The sequence below is a fragment of the Miscanthus floridulus genome, chromosome 6 (genome assembly GCF_019320115.1).
Source record: "Miscanthus floridulus cultivar M001 chromosome 6, ASM1932011v1, whole genome shotgun sequence".
Taxonomy (NCBI): domain Eukaryota; kingdom Viridiplantae; phylum Streptophyta; class Magnoliopsida; order Poales; family Poaceae; genus Miscanthus; species Miscanthus floridulus.
This window is the reverse complement of record NC_089585.1, coordinates 7,589,881-7,609,717: the sequence shown is the minus strand read 5'-3', so window position 1 is coordinate 7,609,717 and position 19,837 is coordinate 7,589,881. Positions and strand designations below refer to the sequence as shown.

Below are 19,837 nucleotides of genomic sequence, written 5' to 3'. Positions count from 1 at the left end.
ATTGAAACGAACCAAACGATTTTGTTGATTAGATATTTAGATGTGATTATGTGTGTTTACACTAAAATTTGGGAGAAGAACACGGGAACTCATAGGCTTCCAAGTTTGTGCCAATCAAGGAATCGGTTGCATAAGGATCGATATCAGTCGGTTCGGATGCGACACTGGAATCGGCTCTCTTTAAATGATGTCAGCAGATAACGACGATGAACCATGATTGGCGTCGGGAAGATACATATCGGACTCTACAAAAGGAGAAAGATTAGGGTTCAAGTTATCTTAAGATAGAAATATTTTCTTCATACTCAGGATTGTACCGAGTCGTACTTGAGTAGGATTCGTGCTTAGGCTCCGGGTATAAATATTGGACTCCGGCTATTGTAAAACACACACAATCAATCAAATACAAGTTACTTACTTTTTTTTTGGCTTCGGTCATCCCTTAGGAGTAGGAGTAGATCTCGGCGAGTTCTTCAGCAAGTACGACTGCATCGATTCGGTCGACCTCCACTGCTTGTCTGTAAGTACCATCATGGCTTATACTTCTGTTCGTACGGCTGCATCGATCCGGTCGACCTCCACTGTGACTCTGGTATAAGCTAGTTATCGACTCTTGTCTAGTTCAAGTACGGCTGCATCGATCCGGTCGACCTCCACTGCTCGAACTAGATTAAGGTCAAGTTATCGGCTCTATCTAAGGGTGGCGTTCCTTCGGATAGATTCATTAAGTTACCGATATTGCTTATTGCTTTCATTATTTATTTAATTACAGCAATATCACTTCGCCCGATTGAGATTGATCTAGATCGGCCTTATATCCTTCTTAACTCATCGTTTATTGATCTAAACTTGATCTAATCTGCACTTTAAACGATGAGTTATGTTTTATCGGTCGTTTTATGTCAATCTTGATCGTGCATAATATGCGGTTAAGGCATGTTTTTGTCTTGAGTAGATCTATTGGCTAGCAAAAACCGTTCCATGGCCCGTTATCACGGCCTGTGTGATTCTGCCTCACACCCCACTGTTAGCACCGTGGAGTGAGGATCGTTATTTGGTAGATCTGTTCCTGATAGGACATGACCTTAACTGTGCGCTATGCTTGAATCGACTGTTTTAGTCGATATCGAGTGCTTTCACGAACAGTTCACGTTACGAGATTGTTGAAGTAAAGATAGGTTGAAAGATGTGTTAGCCCCATGATCTTATTATTGTATTACGGTCTGCATGATTCTGCCTCATGCCCCACTGATATTAGTAATAAGTTAGGGTCGTCGAATCTATTGTTGTTTCTACGGCCTGCATGATTCTGCCTCATGCACTACTGGTCATAGCGATAGATGGGATCTAATATGTTCATTAGATTTATCTTTATTAAATAGTTAAATGATGATGAGCTATTTCATTTATACAAAAATGATTCGGTTACTTAAAGTTATTGGCTTAGCATAAATTAATCATTGTTGACATCCTTTTGTCATTGGCTAACGTTTGTCTGAATAACGAGATCTACTCTGAGCAATAACCGATTTACCTTCCATGAGCTTTAATTGATTTATCTTTATGAGTATGCTGGAATCGACTATTTAGTCGATTTCCTTCCATATCCGCTCTCAGAGCCGCACATTCGGGACTGTCTGGCAATATCGGCATGTTCCGCCTTAAATTACTGATTAACTTTCTCTTCTTGTCAATTGCAGGGTTAAATTGACTGGCACATCTTGGGAGGAGTGCGTAGGATCGACCATCCCTACACTGAAGCTAGGCGGATCTCCAGCTCCATCGAGCGGACCCTTCTGGCTTACTCGTGTGCCCTCGGCACGAGACGAAATTTCGTGCCGACAATGTGAAACCTAAACCACCTATCAAGTACCCATAAACTTCCTATTGTGCTGCATCATTCATACACGATTAATGTTGGGCCTGAATGTTAGCACGCCCAACCACGGTCAAGCCCATGACAGGACCTTCGCGCACGAGTGATAAAAACCATTTCCACTGTTGAGACCGAAGTCCCCCAGTGCCTTCTCGCTCGCCCCCGCCCGCCGCTCAAGCATTCCCTTCCCCTAAACCAACTCCCGCCCGCCTCACGCCGACAAAAATTTCTCCCCTTCCTGCCCACCGCTCTCTCCCCCCAATGGCCTCACCAGCGAAGCGCGCCAATGCCTCGTCGCCGACCAAGCCCCCGAGCGCGTCGGCTCCCGAAGAGGCCGCCGCCGCCTCCTCTGAGAACCCCATCGTCCTCCTCCATCGCCGCTGGGAACTCACCTCCGTGCTAAACTTCCTTAGGGTGAGCCTAGGGTTTCTTCTTCCTCTCTCGATCCACGGATTGCATGAGCCGATTCGGCTTTTTCGGCCCACGCTGGGTGTGATTCCGGTTCTGGTTGCTTGGGTCTCAGGTGTTTGAGCTAGTGATCGAGGCAGACTTGCGGCTCTCCGCGGATGAGATCGAAATGGCCCTCGCGTCCAACAACCGCGACCTAGCTCGCATCCACATTACCCTTTTGAAGGTGGTTTGTCTGAAGGGATAGTATCTGATTATATGATGATTTAATTAAAACAACAAAAACACAGGCAATGCCCTCATCATTGGAGCGGAAAATTTATTGCTCTAATCACCATTGCATATGACTATAGCATTGACTAAAACCCAATAACTTTTGAAACTCGGGCCACTGATAGCTCCCAAAATATATACTCCCTCTGTCCCTTAATAGAGGAAGTTCTAGCATTAAAAAAATACCACAAAGAAAGACATTTTAGCTTGTATAGGGTGGGTCCCACTCTATGTACCGACCCCATCCATCATCTCTCGCCCTATTCGTTTGGGCTTGTTTGGCTCATAAGCCATTGCTAAAAGTACCGTTGGCTGGTTTGGTATGAGAGAAAAATATTGTTCATTGACTGATAAACCATGACTTATAAGCTAAATACGACCTAGCGAACAGACTGTCTATATCCTCCACCGCCCACTGCTATGAATAAAAAAATGAAAAAACAGACGGTTGGGTTGGCTTTATCCTTTCCATCCCGTCCCTGGCGTGGTGCTCGCGATTCCATCCCACCAGCTCCGCCGCACCCGTCCTCTTCCCACACGGAGCAGTGGTCGAGGCGGAGTGGTCGTCCCCGAGCGGCCGATCTGGAACGGAGGTGGAGCAGCCTACGTCGAGCGGCCCATTCCGAGCGGGCGCCGCCCCCTTCCTTCTTCCCCATCCACTGCACCGCCCAAATCCAGGCGTAGCCGAGGTCAACGCCCAGCTCAAGATCCAGGGTGCCGCAACCTCAGGCAGGCACAGCGCCGAGCAAGGAGGAGGCGCAGCTGCAGGGCTTCCTCCGCTGGTACCCCTCGCCACCGCCAACCGCCCATCTACCGGTCGTCGCCTCCTCCACCGCGCATCGCATCCGCCGCCAGTCGCCACCAACACCGGCGCTCTCCCTCTTCTCCACCGGCGCCTCCCTCTAGTGCGCATGGCCAGGAGCGCCAGAGTTAGAGAAATCCGGATCTGAGCGAAGCAGAACGCAGGAGAGGAAATAACGTGTGGGGATGGAGGGAGGACTGGACAGAGTAGGGGCATGTAGGTCTTTTGCCATAATCGTTGGTAGTCACGCCGGTTCCTAGAACGACTAGTATTGTGGGATAGAGGGAGTATAGTTTGGAGATGTACCAATGATAGCGACCCCATCCACGAGGATCCAGATTCAGTGACTTTGCTTGAGCAAGTCACGTTGTAACTTTTCTATCATCTCCTCCGTCCATTTTACATCTCATGGTGCTAAGTGATTCCAACGAGAAAACACAGTGCAGAGAGCCTAGACTTGGCATTTTCCGCCTAGGCCGGTGATGCTCGCCGACGCGCACTCTCCCTCGCGCATCGCGCAGCCCCAACTCGTCGACGCAGGAAGCGGCGTCTCCTTCTTAGACGCCTACCTGGGCGCTCTCGTCGAGCTCTACGTCCCTCGACGGCTCGACGCCGTCCCGCCCGTGCGACGTCGTAGGTCGCCAAGCTGATGCACACCATTGTCCGCAAGCCCCAAGCTACACCGACCGCGCGCGGGGGCGGGGGGCGACGCGCGGCTGCCTGGGCCATGGCGGCTCTCGCGCGTGGCCATGGCGGGGCATCCCGCGCGGCACGCGGCTCTTCGGCTTGACCATGGCTGGCCTCCCGCTCGGTGGGGCGCACCCGTGGTGGGCGCGGCGAGCGGCGGCAGGGAAGACCGGAGGACGCAGGACGGGGAAGCCGTTGCGGACAGTGGACGTAGTCACATAGACTGGCTGATGGAGGGGTCCCTGATGGAGAGCAGACCCGCCTCAAGATCTGTAGGGACATGCACCTCAGCACGCCCCCCGGCGGCAGTCCACGTCCCTCTGCACGGCGCGCGGCCTGCCTCGCTCTCCATCAGCAGCAGCCCGGCGTCTTGGTTGCTGAAGGCTGCTCGTCTTCTTCTCTGGCAACAACCCGACGTCCCTGCTAAAGTGGTCGTCCTCGTCTTCTTCACGGTGTCCTGGCCCTCCTCCTTTCTCCGGCACCGACCCGACGTATCGGCAGTGCGGTCGCCGCGGTGCGCCGGTGCGGCCACGGGAGAGCAGAGTCCGCACGCGGCATGCCGCTATCTCTCGCTGAAAATACCAAGTCTGTGTATTTTGCTGGGAGTCTTCAAGAGCCGTTGAATCTGCTTTGGACGTCGGATGTGAATGGGTAAGTTACGACGTGACTTGCAGGAGCAAAGTCACCGAATCTGCGTCCCATCTACGAGGAGTGGATAAGAGGGAGAGGTGGTCGGGGGAGGCGGTCGGCGCGGCCGAGCCTATTCTTCCACCGAGGTAGCGACGAGCTAGGGTTCGTGCAATTTGGGGAGGCTGCAAGTTCCAACTATTCCTCCATCGGGATTCCAGGTATTTCTTCGTATATCCCTTGATTTCGAGCCAAGTTAACTTCAAATGTTCCCCTTCCTTTGATTTCGAGCAAGTCTTGATTCCAAACGATCCTCTCCACTGATTTCGAGCAAGCGTGGGAAATTGATTGTAATCGTTCTAGATCGACGCTTGTAGGGGCGTGCCTTCATATTGCTGCATATTGTTCTCCGTCCACCCCGGCAATGTAGCACCCTTCTGTCCTTCCGGTCTTACTGCCGAACGGCGGCGCCCTCCGATCCTCATCGGCACCACTCGACGGCGGCGGTCCGCATCATCTCCGCCCCAACGGCGCCGACCCTCCACGTCTCCACCTGCCGCCAGGTCGGATTAGGCCCTTTGCCATCTCGGATTCCCCCTCTCCTCGCTTCGCTTTTCCTGCAAGCGAACGCTAGACCAGTTGGTCTGGCTGTGCGCTTTGCACCCTGCCGGCCAGAGTTCGAACCCCTTTGGCGGCGGATTTGTTGGCCAGATGAGGCGCAGTTTATCTGCGTTCAAAAAATCCCCTCGTCTGCTTCACGCCAAAGCATAGGTCTAAGGCCAGCCCAGTCTCACGGGAGGTGTTGCGGTGCTGCTGCGTATGGGTGGGGCAGGTTCGCGGGTTTTCTCGACCTGCGTGAGAAGGTCTTCTTCTTAACCACAATGGCTGGGGCTGTCTTAGCCGTGGGCCGAGTTTTTTTGTCATCGTCTCCTACCGCCAGGTCGGATTAGGCCCATCGCCGTCTCAGAACCCCCCCCCCCCCCCCTACCCCTCGGCGCGCGCCCCTCTCTTTCCTCCTGCCGTCGCCGCTGCCTGTCCTTCGGCTCACCTCGTTAATCGGTAACATATATTACTATGCAGGAGACGATGATGTCCAAAGAACATGCTATACTTGGCCAACGTGAACCACGCCAACGTGAGCGGCTTGGCCAACGTGCGGTGCAATTGTTGGCCATTTGTGCAAACTTCCCTATCTGCGAAATCTACGGCTATGACTGGCACCAAGGTCGGTGCATCTACGTGAAGCGCAAGGGGGAAGTACGAGAGGTATATACTAGCTACCTTATATTATATCTACTATACGCTTTATGTCTCGTACATACTGACACATATTGTAATAAATTAAAACCCTTCACATTCATGCTTGCACGTGCAGGAAGGAATGGTCGATTTGGTGCCCATTGGACCCCGTAGAATTCTCATGGCTTATGGTTACTTCAGCTTGGAAGTTTATGCTGACAATGAGCCTGGTCCTCCCATCACAGAGGACTGGGATGTTTTAGTCGATGATGAAATTGAGGAATACACACGAACCATCTGTGCAGGCCCTGGCCGCAAGTTGGAGATCACATACTTGGTGATTCCGAACGCCATTGAGGCCAATGTTGAGGTTAAGTTAAAGTTGAAAGACCTCGGTTCTAGGAGCCGTGCTGTTTATGGTAAGATCAAGGCAAGCGCCACTGACTATAGGAACAAAAGCGTCCACCTCTTCAGTTGTGAACGAGGGACGAGCTTGTCCTTTCCCTCTGGCTCCACATCCATTCTTCCGTTGAGTCCGTCTATGGTTGCCGTGCCATGTCGTTGGCAGCTCGAACTCCACATAGAAGTGGACCTGACAGTAATCACAACATGTGATAGTCAAGAAGAGCAGGACAAGAATTTAAAATTCAGTCTAGAATTCACCCATGAAATTATGAGTCAAGAAAGAGAAGTCGATGATGATCAAGTTGAAGTGAACATCAAGTGGTACCCGATTTGTTGATACTTGGTACCACGAACTGAGACGTGATGGGGTGTTGTAGTAGTGGCAGCGCTAGATGACTATGAAATAAGTGAAGGGGTGTCATAGTAGTCGCAGCACCAAATCTGGAACTTTGTGTATGTTTGACAGATGATCTTATCTATTTCCTTTTCTGTTTGATCAATTCGTGTCGTTTTTATTTGAACTGAACTTTTCGTGTCATTGGGTGAGTGGGTACCAAAAAGAAAGGCGCCCGCGCCGATTGACAAAACCAGTTACCAATATTTACTGGGAAACAGTTGCAACTAACCTTGACGAGTTTCTTGAAATATCAGTAAGGGCTTCTGCTTATTTATATATATTTGATGTGCTCTTATATTTTTACTACTATATTTGTCATAAGATGTTGACAGGAGAAGTTATCCAGAAAGGGTCATGCTGAATCTGCTATTGCAGAGCATCTTAAGACTGAAATTGTTCCAGCTGTGGAGAAGTTTCAAAAGGTAGACACCCACTGATACTTTTCCTAAGTTCCTATCTATTTCCACCTATGTTTTTTGTAATTAGTATTTAGTACGAGAGGTGTTAAAAACACATATGCTTATATAATATTCGAAATAGCTGCATTATCCTTCGCATGAAATATTGTTTTCGTGCTGCTGGTTTATCTGATTTGTCTCTACAGAAAAAAGAGAGGCTTTTAAAACGTCAGGAGAAGAAGGACAAAGTTTTAGCTTTTGCTAACACTTTCCAAACCCGTTCATTGCGTGAACGTAGGTCTGTCAGCTACAATTTCTGTAAGGAGCTTCTTTATTGATCATTTCATCAACACAAAAGGCCATCAAACATTCAAACTTACTATGGTCACTTTTATCTGGCCAAGAATCGTTGGGGTGTGAACTGTCAGCTTGATGGTTATGCTGAATGTCATGTGGCAATTCCATCCCTCATTTCTTCTGTCAGATCAGAATCCCATTGGCATTCTATAAATGCATCCAAATTAACGTGCTCCTACTATCTTTAACCATTAATTGTGAGTCTGTGATGTAGACAATTCTTACTGCAACACAGAATAACATCTGTGGTATCTGTTGCATGTTGCTGCCAATATCTATTCTGATTGGGTTCAAAAAACGCTTGAATAAAATTGACATTTTTGTGACCAACTGTCTTTTTCTTAATCTTGGATATCTTTTGTGCTGCCGATTATGATCGTTCTATTGAGGAGGCGATAAGAGCTGTACAGTAAGTTCGGGCCATTCCAGCACTCCCTAGTATTTTATCTATAGTATCAGCACCTGTTATTGCCTGGTGCAAGCGGTAGAGTCTTTACCGCCTGTGACCGGAAGGTCCCTGGTTCGAGTCGCGGTTTTCTCGTATTGCACAGGCGAGGGTAAGGCTTGCCACTGACACCCTTCCCAAGACCCCGCACAGAGCGGGAGCTCTTTGCACTGGGTATGCCCTTTTTTTTTATCAGCACCTGTTATCTTCTTATAGTAAAAGCATGACACATACTTTTGATGGATATTTGGGGATAAAATATGTATAGAAAATTCTGGGAAGTGGGAATTGAGGTTGCCTTTTTAACATCAAAGAAATATCACATATGAACTATGGATTGCAATCTCAATAAGTTCATGTCTAAATGATCTTTTGAAATTCTATCAATTGTTCCTTTATTAGTTAACTACAGAGCATTCTTCTTGAAAAGACTTGTACTGTACCTTTTTTAGGAAAGAAAAAGAACAAGATTCACATGAGGCAGGAACAAAAGAGAAACGTGCTTCACATCATGGAGACAAAGGTGCCAATGGAAGATCTGACATCAGTTCTGAAAACAACAAAAATGGAGGACAGGAGGATGCCAAGTATCTAAGTGACCTGAGCTCTGGTGATGAGGAAGACAGAGACTATAATGACAGGGATGCCAGCTCTGCTGACAGTGACGGAGAAAATAATGCTTCTGATTCCTACAAGAGCGACATGGAAGAGGAGGATGTGTTTGTACCGCGCAAGAGAACCCGTCTTGCTGCCCGTTTGGCAAATGACAAGCCTCGGCCAGGGCTCCGTCGGAGTCTAAGAAACATGAAGAATGATGAAGGGACTATGCATCCAGGTCAGATCACCCCTCCACCAATGACGAAGAAAACACTGAGGCAAAGGCCCACGCCTGTCTCCAAGCAGCCTGACACTACTTTCTCTGGCTCTGAAGATGATCTTGCACAGGTTGTTGCTGACTCAGAGGATGAAACTGAGTAATTTAGCTGAGGTTCAGTTAGTCATGTGGTATTTTGCATTTTGCCTTGTGGAAGCGGTTGAAATTCCACAGGTTTAGCGTCACTAGGCACTTCTACTTGTACTGGCAGGCGGAAATCAGACGCAGACAGCACCAGCATTTTGCGCATTGCTGATGAGCTATTTTTACAAAGTCATGGGGACACCACTGACCCACTTGTATGGTGATTTGTACATATGTGTCTAGACTGCCACGCATCATCACTGGAGCACCCAAAAATCTAGCTGATGAATACTTCATCTGGTTATTGCACTGCGCGACCTGCTGTAAAATATGTTATCCATGCATTCTAAGGGAGATGGTGCTTTTGTTTGAATAGCTTGCCTCTGCAATTTCAGTTAAGCAGGTTTCTCTAATCCTGATTTATTGCCATCATCTCTGTGTACATGGTAGTTCTGTACATGCAGGCTCTTTGACAAACGGCTGCCCGACTCAAACGACTGCATAAAGCTAATTCAATCAAGAGAGAGAATCCAGTCAAAAAATAGAGTCCACGCGTGGCGGTTAAAATTTTCAGTGCAGTCTGAGTCTCCGCTTCGTGAGAGAGAAAGCAATCTTTTTAGGGCTGCTGTAGGAAAAAAAATCTTTCATTTTTAAGGAGACCTAAGAGCGGTCGTAATGGACATATCTATACTGCTCCTATATATTTAATGTGAGGATATGACCTACTACAACCTATTTTTAGTGTGATGAGACTTGCTCCTTCACACTTTAGGGTCGACAAGTTGCTCTCACCTATAGAACCTGGGTCCAAGAAAAAAAAACATGTTTTCTCTCTCACCGTCTTTTCTCGATCTTCATGTCATTGCTGCTCCCATCATTGAAACGAAGTTGGAGCTTCGTCGGGCTTCAGGGGTGGAGACAATTTCATGTGAGCCATTATAAAAGATGCCTGGGACTGCAGGATCATATTGCATGATAGAATGATGGCCAAGCCTTCCTTCAGTCTGATTAAAATCAATTGGTGCTTTATCATTGTATTGTATTGTTATATATAGTCATATAGACTATGGATGATTATCTGGCTTGTCTCATTACCGTTTCGGTGCAAGCTAACACGTTATCAAGGAAATGGAACATGAAGATGCTGGCAGGCAGAATGACTCATTGATCAAATTTTCTGTTATTTCACAGTTTTTCTTCCTATCATTAGAAAAATAAGAAACAATCGATCTTTTTTTTTATTGCATCCTTTTGAAAGGTTGACTACATTAGTTGTGTTCTTTTCCGCGATTAGTGTTGTGATTGTGAACCATTATGATTTTTCAGTCATATCCTCCAAGTTATTATACAAGCTGGTGTGTTTCTGATACCTAAGTCTCGAATCTTGACTTTACCAGAAATATATTAATAATCTCAGGTGAACTTTTACACTGCAAATTTGCACAACTCTCAGGTGAACATTTCACCATTGAACCATTTTGGTAAGGAATGTTCCTGGCAGCTGCATTTCCTTTGATATCAATCTGTGCCAACTTCAGAGATTTTCAGGAACAGTATTACGTTCCAGTTCCTCCATGGTGACATTTCCCTTCTGGCGCCCTTCAAAACCTTCACATGCTTCAGACTGAGAAATGGAGATGTACCGTTCTGTGTCAATTGATTGCGTTCCAATCACATTGAAAGATAAAATTGAGTACTTCCAAAAAAAATGATCATCTTGGTTGTTGGCAATTGTTCAGGGGCTCGTGCACTTTTGTAGTCCGCTTTTTACTTCCAAAAATTGATCGAAAGATGGCTGGTACTGATACAGGCTGGACCGTTGCCATTGCCGATGAAAGGTCCAGTACGCAAAACCTTTGTACAGCATCACTTTAGGGAACATCCGCATTAGACGATCAACACAACACAGAAATTCAGTTAACATCCTTACTGCTGGCAACAACCGACATTGTGAACATCCGCATTGGACGATCAACACAACACATAAATCCAGTTAACATCCTTACTGATGGTAACAACCGACATGATGCTTATAAGTTATAACATGGCGCACAAAACAATAACGATGCTTGCATACATCCAATCCAAAGGATTCAGATTCATAATGCAATGAACATACCCCTGTATACTCACATAACATGGCTCCAGCCTCTAGGATTACTTCCATATATTAGCCTAGTTTACCAACAGGAAACTAAAATTCTGAAATTTCTTTAAAAAAAAATCAGCAACCAACCACCAGTCCACCACCATAAAGCAATAGCAGCATAACGACTTGCGTATGACTACAAAAGACATGTATGAGACTGCCAGCTTGTATCAAGCATCGAAACCAGTGGCAGAAAAGCGTAAAGCGTGGTGAAACCCCATATAATTGCACTGCCATCACAGGAGCAGCCAGCAGGTAACAATATTATGCGTGAACCTAGCAAAAAGAGACCAACTTAGCTCACGGAGGATTGTTGAAGCCAAAAATGACAGCATTTGGACACTGGTGAATTGGTGATTAAGGTGAACAACTAAGAACTGACTGAAGAAAAAAGGAAATCTTTGGGTCAACAAATAAGAACTGATGCTGCTAATGCCTAATGGAAATAAATAAGAACATTTAGAAGGAGAAAACAAAACATAAGAACAAACAAAATACTGACCAATAATTTCTTAACTTCATGTTATTTTCTTCCTTAGAGGTATGATTGGAATCAGATGAAAAAGATCTTGATGCCACTGCACATCCACTAAACTGCACATAGTTTACATCATTTTCATGCCCACATAATAGGTCCATCTCATGATTCGGTTCACGTTCATCAGAAGAACTCTTGCAAGCATTCCAGACCTGAATGAACTTTTTTTATGAAAAAGGGCAATTTTCCATAATTAGATAAGAAATCGACAACTGAAGGTAAGAAGAAAAACACACCCTTGCAAGTGTCCGAGCTGCCAGTGACAAACACGGTTCCATTTGCACTAAATGCGCAACATAAGATTTGGTGATTTGTTGGCTGAACTTGAGCAGCGCTGGAAGATGCATCACCGCTCTTACCTGGCATCAACAATTCAACACCACATGGATTGGATTATCCAAAATTCGACATTACTAATGCACTATGCATGCTTCAATTAACTAACCTGGGGCAGCATCTGGGGGCTTTGGTGTATACAGTCGTGGAGGTTGTTGAGAGTATATGGCATCCCAAATCCTGCACGTCCCATTATCTGATGACCTGTCAACAAATATTATTAGACAACTTCAAAGGGAACATAATAACAAATAATGACAAGTAAAACCCTATAAACAGTTATGTGCAATGAAGTACTACAGCAAGCCAGATGTTGTAGCACAACTAATACAGAAAAAACAAACACTTTTCAATGCACCTTAGATGTGTCGTAAACAATCAGTGTTTAAAATGACAGTGAAAATGAGCGCAAAACAAAGCCGCACTACAAATACGTACTACAAGTACATAGAGAAAACAACAATAAAAGACATAAGCGGCTTTGTTTAAAATGACAGTAATACATAAGCAGTACACCATGTCTTTTATTTAAGAAAACAGCATAATATAAGAGATTTTGGGAGAATTAAGGCCATTTTTACTTTCCAAGAATAAACTTTTACTCCCTTAGCATTAAATACTGTTACATGAGCCAATAAAAAACTGCCTTTAATGTAATGTTGGGATCGGAGTCGGCTTTTAATGAAGGGTACATGCGTCATTTCTCATCTGGCTTAAATCGATCAAAAACTTCTAAGATCCCTAATATGAAGCAGTGCATAATCCACACAAATTAATTGCCCTAAGATCACAGAGAATTTAAGCTCACATAAACCAAAGCACTCACAGAAAAACATAGCAATCAACTTATACTAGATATTTCATTGCTGTATATATTGCCTCCAATATGGGTAAATGTGTGCCAAACAGTTCTTGGGAAGAGAAAAATGAACATATTTCACTATTGGCAATCTAGCTTTCAGATAAGTACCTACCAGCCTCATTCAAACACTGAAACTACAGCAGATAGAATACAGTTGTTATACCATTGGAATACAGTTGTTATACCATTGGCTGGTATCAAATATGCGGACACATGGTTGATATGTGCCATGTGGTCTAGTGTGATGAGTGATTGTCAACGTGATTCACGTCTTGGGTTGAGTTGGTGAACTAACCTTGGCGTGAGTTGGGTTGTGCAACATGTCTCTTGGCTTGTGGTGCGCAGGTGTGGAGCTCGGAAGCGGTGGTAGATGGCGAGGTGAAGGTCAAGTAGAGACGGGTTGTGCCGATAGACCGGGAGCGGTGAAGGACGGACGTGAGGCTTGGACTGAGGGACCGAGCGCCGGAGGACCAGCCACGGTGGCTGACACCTGGGGACATCGACAAGCGCAATTGTACATGGAGGAGTGACCGTGTTGACCGAGTCAAGACGACGGACGTGCAAGTCGAGCGGAGGCTCTGGAAGACTTGGCGGTCGGGCGGTCGAGGACGGCGGTGACACGTGTCGAGAAGCGGGAGACGCGTATGGAGTACGCTACTCGCGAGTGGGTTTGGTGGTTTGGGCCGCAAAACCACCGGCGGACGGTTTTCGGGTTTGGGCCTCAAAATCCGGGCAGAGGTTCCGAGGAGGAACAGGGCGGCATGTGGCGGAATCACAGAGGCTGCGTCGAGGCGAAGCAGATCTGTGCAGGAAGCGTGGCCGTCCGATCGACAGAAGACAGAAGACAGAGTTGGACCATAATGCCTTAGGGTTAAGTGGTTCGCTCTATTTATCCGGGGGCAATTTGGGACTGTGTAATACCCCTGTTAAATAAGGATGAGGGTGCCCCAATCACCCTCACCTCTTGCCATTTCATTTCCACCTCTCTAGGTCTCCCCTCTCTCTAGTCTCTCTCTCTCTCACAAGAGGTCCTCGGATGCTTTGGCTAATTCATCCGTGAAATCGAACCGAAGATTTTTTGCGGGAATGGAGGCCCTAACCTCCTCGTGCCCTCCGGGATTCGTGGTATGATCCTTTTGTGCAATTCCCGTTTGTGTTCTTCGCGTTCTTGCTTCTTCCTCTCCACCCCTTCTCACGTTCTTGTTCGATTCTCGAGTTGTGAGTTGTTTTGAGTCAAACCGATTGATTTGCAGTGAACTAGGACGTGAGTTGAACCTTTCCACCGAAGGAAATTGATTGAAACCTCACGAGTTCATAGATCGGGGCGATTCAATTTTCGGAGTAGAAAAAGCGGTGTTCTTCGCGTGATCCAAATTTCCCGTCGATTGACAAATCTTTAAGCGGTGATCTCTTAGGAGTAGCTTCCCTACTGCCTTGTGATACCTAGGTTCAATTTTGGTGGCAGTTGGTTTTGATTTGGTCGCAAATCGGGCAAATTTGTGTTTGGGCGATTTTCGGGCGATCTGTTTCTGTGCTGATTCATGAATCCCGGACAGTCCGGGGAGCATCCGCGAACAGTCCGCCCATCGGGGACGAGCACAGGCGAGCCCGGTGCTCCGCTTCAGCCCCAGGCGCAGACAGTCTGGCCCCAAAGTGCAGACAGTCCGCCGTCCTCTAGTAGACAGTCCGCCGTTCCCAGGTTGTGCTGTTTCGTTCGGTTGTTGCTCGTTTGAACTCCGAATTGAGTTCCGCTTTTTGTGTTAGTTTTCTAACATTCTAAAGAACTTTCCAAAGTACTTTTGTCACTAGTTGGCCTAAGTATTTTTGGTTGGGCTCTTGCTCCTTCTCTATAGGAGTTGAGTGCTCCTTTCTCGGAGTTTCGGTTTCGTGAGTGCTCTCCAATTGAGTTTGTGGTGTCCAGCTGTGTTCCTAGGGAACATCCACCCAATCATTTGGGTCGTGGACATCACGGTGTTTGCTTCTCATTCTTAGCGGTGATTTCGGGACATCGGCCTAGTTTTTCGAAGGAAAATTTGAGGCTCCCATTCAACACCCCCCCCCCCCCCCCCCCCTCTGGTCGCCGTTTCGGTCCTTCAAAATACATGACTTCACGCAGATCATTTCCGTTTGTAAAGCAGTTGCATCTAGTAGCATGTACTTAGTATATAGCAAGTTAGCAACAAGAACAAAGTAGTGCAAATTGCCTTTCTCAAATACATAGGAGAGTTGTGTATCATTATACTAGAGAAAGTCAAAGAAAGACTGATCTGTACAGAGAGCCCTGAGGGTAATAAGAACAACAAAGCAGAACAAAATTATATAATCAGGGAAAAACAAGAAAGAGAAAAGAGGCACTCACGACAACAGCCGGAAAGCAGCACCTGGCCTTGGGCTAAATGCAATAGCAGTAACTGCCCCAGTATGCCCCTTGAGCACTGAGACTGGCATTCCATCAGGCATACACCACTTCATTGGTAAAAGGAGACATTCAAGGTAAAGGGAAGAAATAACGTCATGGCTGTGAATGGATGTTATGGCAGTTTACTTAGGAAGAATGAATACTACTAAACTTACCACTCAAATAATGAAATCATTAGATGAAGATGCTACCACAGCATTATTGGAACTCACTGTGAGATCAGTAATATCACCCTTGATTTGAAAAATGAAACAGCATAAGTGGGATTAAGTTATCAATGAAACATTATGAGTGTGTGTGCGTCACAGCAAGCAAAACTTCATGGCCCCGGCAGCTCGCCAGGCAGAACGCTGTTTCCATCGCCCATGTTTTAACAAGGCGGTCATCAGAACCAGTAATGACATAACGCCCTGTGCGATCAAAGGTAGCTGCAGAAATAGGATTAGTATGAAAGCAATGCAGCAGATAAAAAAGATGTATTGATGATAAGGTAAGATGGTTTGGGCTTTGAGGAAGCAAAGAAAACAAGGCAGCAGCTAAGTTTGTCAAAGATATATCATGGGGGAAAATAAGGTTTGTGGAACATAATGGACGGCATATACACATTGTTAACTGAATGGAATACAACCACCACCACAACAACAACAACAACAAAGACTTTAAGTCCCAAACAAGTTGGGGTAGGCTAGAGTTGAAACCCAGGCAGAAGCAATCAAGGTTCAGGCACGTGAATAGCTGTTTTCCAAGCACTCCTATCTAAGGCTAAGTCTTTGAGTATATTCCATCCTTTCAAGTCTCCTTTTATTGCCTCTACCCAAGTCAACTTCGGTCTTCCTCTGCCTCTCTTCACGTTACTATCCTGGCTTAGGATTCCACTACGCACCGGTGCCTCTGGAGGTCTCTGTTGGACATGTCCAAACCATCTCAACCAAATACAACCACAAGAACTTCGGTCTTCACCCCATTTCTCTCTTTCCTTGAGCTGATCGCCAAGATCTAGGCATCATGGTTGAATTTCATTTCGCCAATGTCAGTGGTCAGGATTTCGATCGTCTTCAGTGGCTTCCTCTTCCTGCCAAGAAAATCGTCCCTCTTGTACACATTCACGATGCCGCTGGTAGAGCCTGTGGCAAACAAAGAGCTGTCCTGCGAGGTGCAAAGCGAAATGCCAGCCAGGGAACTGTCGTCAAAAGCCTTGTGGATGCACTTCCTCGTTCCGAGACCCCAGTGGTAAACATGGCCATCTCCACCGCTGCTTAGCAGCTGGTTTCCACCATCCACAAAAGCCAGTGAACGCACGCTTCCGTTCATCTTGAGGGTTCCAATGAGCTGCTTTGTCTTGGCAGCAATAAGAAGGATGTACCCTTCGTTACCGACAAAAGCAATGGTTCTCGAATCAGGTGATATCTCAAAGCTCTCCAGGCTTTTCTCCTCACGCCCTGTCAAAGGTCCAATCTTGCTAACAGCAGCATTCACCAGGTCAAATGAGTAGAAGAACTTTCTCCTGCCTGATAGGATCACCTCAGAGCCATCAGGTAGAAATGAGGCCTTGTGTACTGGACACTCCCCAATAAATATGCTCTGGATCTTGGGGTTTCTCTTTCCATCAATCTGGAAAAACCTGAGATGTTTGTCCAAACCTGCAGCAAGCATCAGTTGCCCATTACTATGAAACTGCACTGAATTGATAGGACCACTTGAAGGATCCTGGATATTGGCATCAACGAGCCTTGAGAACTCCAGCATCCCAGGTAAGAGCTTGACAGTATCCTTGACAACAAGCTCGTCGTTATTCTGAAGGATATCATCGACACAACCCTCATCATCAGACTCACCATCTGACGCAACAGGAAGAGAAGTTTTCCGGTCCATATCAGCCCAGCCAGTGAAGGGGTTCAATTTGGCATGCTGACCACGCAACCTGGCCTCATAATCTTTCCCTGAAATCAAATGCTCATCTTCCTCTTTTCTCAGCTTCCTCAACCTTGAAACCTTCACGATGTCCACCTCTGTCCTTTCTACCTCCTCATCCACCCATACAGGCTTCCTCCCCTTGATACCCACCACGTCTTCCTCATCCTCACGGGCCATATCCTCCTCATATATAGGAAAATAATCCATGCCACCACCAGCGGACCTATCTGTGAAAAACAAAGGCGCATCCCGGTCAGGAGCTACTACTGCAGCCCCAACCTCAGTGCCAAACTCCAGTGGCGCATAAAGGGAACCAAACAATGAGCTCTCCAGCTGCCGCATCTCCTGTTCCTCTTTGTTCTGCTAGGACTCCTGCAACTTAGTCCTTTTCTTCTTCCTTTCCTTACTGTGATTCTTCAACTTTGCTACCTTCCCAACCTCTTCATCTATGGATGTCAGAGAGCCAATATCCTCGTCATTGCCATCATCAGCTTCACTTTTCCTGAGGCGGCGCTTCTGGACCGCGTTCTGGGATATCAAGCCCACCTTTCCTGGAGAATTAGTCTGCCAAAACAACAAAATCCTGCCAAAATAATCACAATAACATAAATGTATACAACTTCTAATGGTTACGCATTAGGATACAAAAGCTATGAAAGATCAATTAGCCTTATAAACCGAGACATGCAAAACAATCAATGTTGCACACATAGATAAAGTACAGGCTCTTGGCACCTATGTATTATAAATTATAAATTACTATGCATGGATAAATATACATGTATGGGTATAGGGGGGATATGGATACTGCTTTTTCACACACATAGTTTTTTTATAAATAAATTTAAAAAGGCATATTAAAAGCAGTAGCAACGTAGCACTAGCATTAAAATTGCCCTTCATTCTTGCATTGTGCCATTTTGCTCAACTTTTCTAGATTTCCAATAAGCCAAACACTCCAGCAGGCAGGCAACCTGCTGTAGCTGCTGGCTCCCCCTCCACAATCAGACCAAGTGACCAGACAATTTGACTACAGGAGAGGGGACAGGAAGGGAATACAAGAGAGGGGACGGAGAATAAACTGGCCGTGGACTTGCAGGTACTAGATGTGTAGTTCCTGACTCTTAAACACAGACAAACAGGACCTCTAGAACTCCACTCTCTGAAGGAGAGTTATGAGTAGTTCCTCTCGAAAAGTGCATCAGATCGGTCCTCCAAACTAGATAATGGATAGTTCAGAGCAAACATGACAGGTAGCTGAACCATGACAACAATTAGTAGTTTGATATATGGTTGTAGATGAGCAGAATAGCATGATCCTCCTATACAGCTAGACATGTCAGGAGATCAAGAACCCAAAGAAAGAAGTCTCAGTGTATCTCAACAATACTGCATAACAAGGTAAAACAAGTCTAGCCAATGAGCACAATCAGCAAGACATCACCAAATTCAGAGCATGCAAAAAAATATCAGCTACTCAATTGGGAGGGGGGGAGGGGGATCAAAAACACCCTATGCTAATGTTTCTTAAGATTATATTTTCTAAAACATAATAAGCAGCGCAGCCGCAGGGACCGGGCGCCGTCGACGGTCCAGCGGAGGCGGGAGGGGAGAGGGAGGTGCGTACGCAGGGTCGCCGGCCGGTGTGCGGAGGACGGAGGCGAGGGCGCGAGGCGACTGGCGAGAGGCGGGAGGGGGAGCCGCCGACGCCGACGCCGAGCCTGGGACTGCCCCGCCGTCGCTGAGAGCCCGAGCCTGAGCGCCGCCTCCGTGCCGAGCGCGAGTGGGGGAGGGACCATCGATGGGAGCAAGCGAGCAGCACGTTCGTGCGATTCAGAGGCGGCCCACGCAGCCCACAGAGGTAGCGGCCCACGCATTCGACAAGCCAGGAAGCCACACAGGCCGTTGGGCCCTACTAGGAGCGCTGCGGCCCCCGACCGGATGCGTGGCCCACTGGCCCCTGCCATTCAGCGTTTTGTCTCCTGCGTCCAGTCATGGAGCCCAGCTTGCTTATCTTACCATGATACAAATATATTAGAATTAGATAGGCCTAGAGCCCTAAAGGCATAATATGATATGCCGGAATGGAATGATTATGTCGAGGTAAGGAACAGTGCCCGCCTGATCCCACGGATTAAAAGGCCACGCGGTAACGCTACGGCCTTCAATAATTATAGGAGTATTTTGATTTGATCGACGTGAAAGCTAGTAGCAGCAGCTAAGCTACGGCATCGAGTGGGCATGCCCCCCGTGCATTTTGACCGCTCGGCCCCACGCATATCTATGCACATCTGAGAATGCAATACAACCACATCCTTCTTGAGACGCATGATCGATCCCCAGGAATGCACATCATCACTCCTACTACTACGACTGGACCATAATCTACGCCACGTCCGACTTTCAACTTGTACGGTGTTTTTCTCTCACAACAAAACAACATAAGTCGATTTATCAGCCGCAAGAATCATCAGCCGAACAGCTCGAATCTTATTTATTTGTAGAATTAAGCCATAGAGACAATAGTTTTAAAGGGAGCCCCAACATTCATCGAGGGGTTAGAAATTATGGGATAAATCAAAATAAATTAAATAATAAGTATTATTAAATTTTATGGCGACCTAACGTCTAGATTTATTAGAAAAAAATATGAGATTAATCGGAAAAGTTATGCACAATTGGATTATATGACGATCTAACGGTCTAAATTTAGAAGAAAAATTATGCTACATAGAATATACATTTAG

At 46.5% G+C, this 19,837-nt stretch overlaps 1 protein-coding gene and 1 pseudogene across 1 annotated transcript; one reads left to right on the top strand and one right to left on the bottom strand.

The window, feature by feature from the left end:
- The first annotated feature begins 5,883 nt into the window (after nucleotides 1–5,883).
- On the top strand, nucleotides 5,884–9,216 carry LOC136460165 (uncharacterized). Its single transcript, XM_066459977.1, has 7 exons — nucleotides 5,884–5,898; nucleotides 6,049–6,342; nucleotides 6,794–6,967; nucleotides 7,047–7,136; nucleotides 7,319–7,430; nucleotides 7,836–7,878; nucleotides 8,367–9,216. The coding sequence occupies exons 1-7, from the start codon at nucleotides 5,884–5,886 to the stop codon at nucleotides 8,890–8,892; spliced, it is 1,254 nt and encodes a 417-aa protein (XP_066316074.1). The 3' UTR covers nucleotides 8,893–9,216.
- Nucleotides 9,217–10,184: 968 nt separating this feature from the next.
- LOC136460164 (U3 small nucleolar RNA-associated protein 18 homolog) lies at nucleotides 10,185–19,420 on the bottom strand (annotated as a pseudogene).
- Between the last annotated feature and the right edge of the window lie 417 nt (nucleotides 19,421–19,837).

Coding starts and splice junctions, on each gene's coding strand:
- LOC136460165 (XM_066459977.1), top strand. Junction 6,343..6,793: donor CTGTTTATGGTAAGATCAAG/GCAAGCGCCACT, acceptor AGATGATCTTAT/CTATTTCCTTTTCTGTTTGA. Junction 7,879..8,366: donor GAGGCGATAAGAGCTGTACA/GTAAGTTCGGGC, acceptor TACCTTTTTTAG/GAAAGAAAAAGAACAAGATT.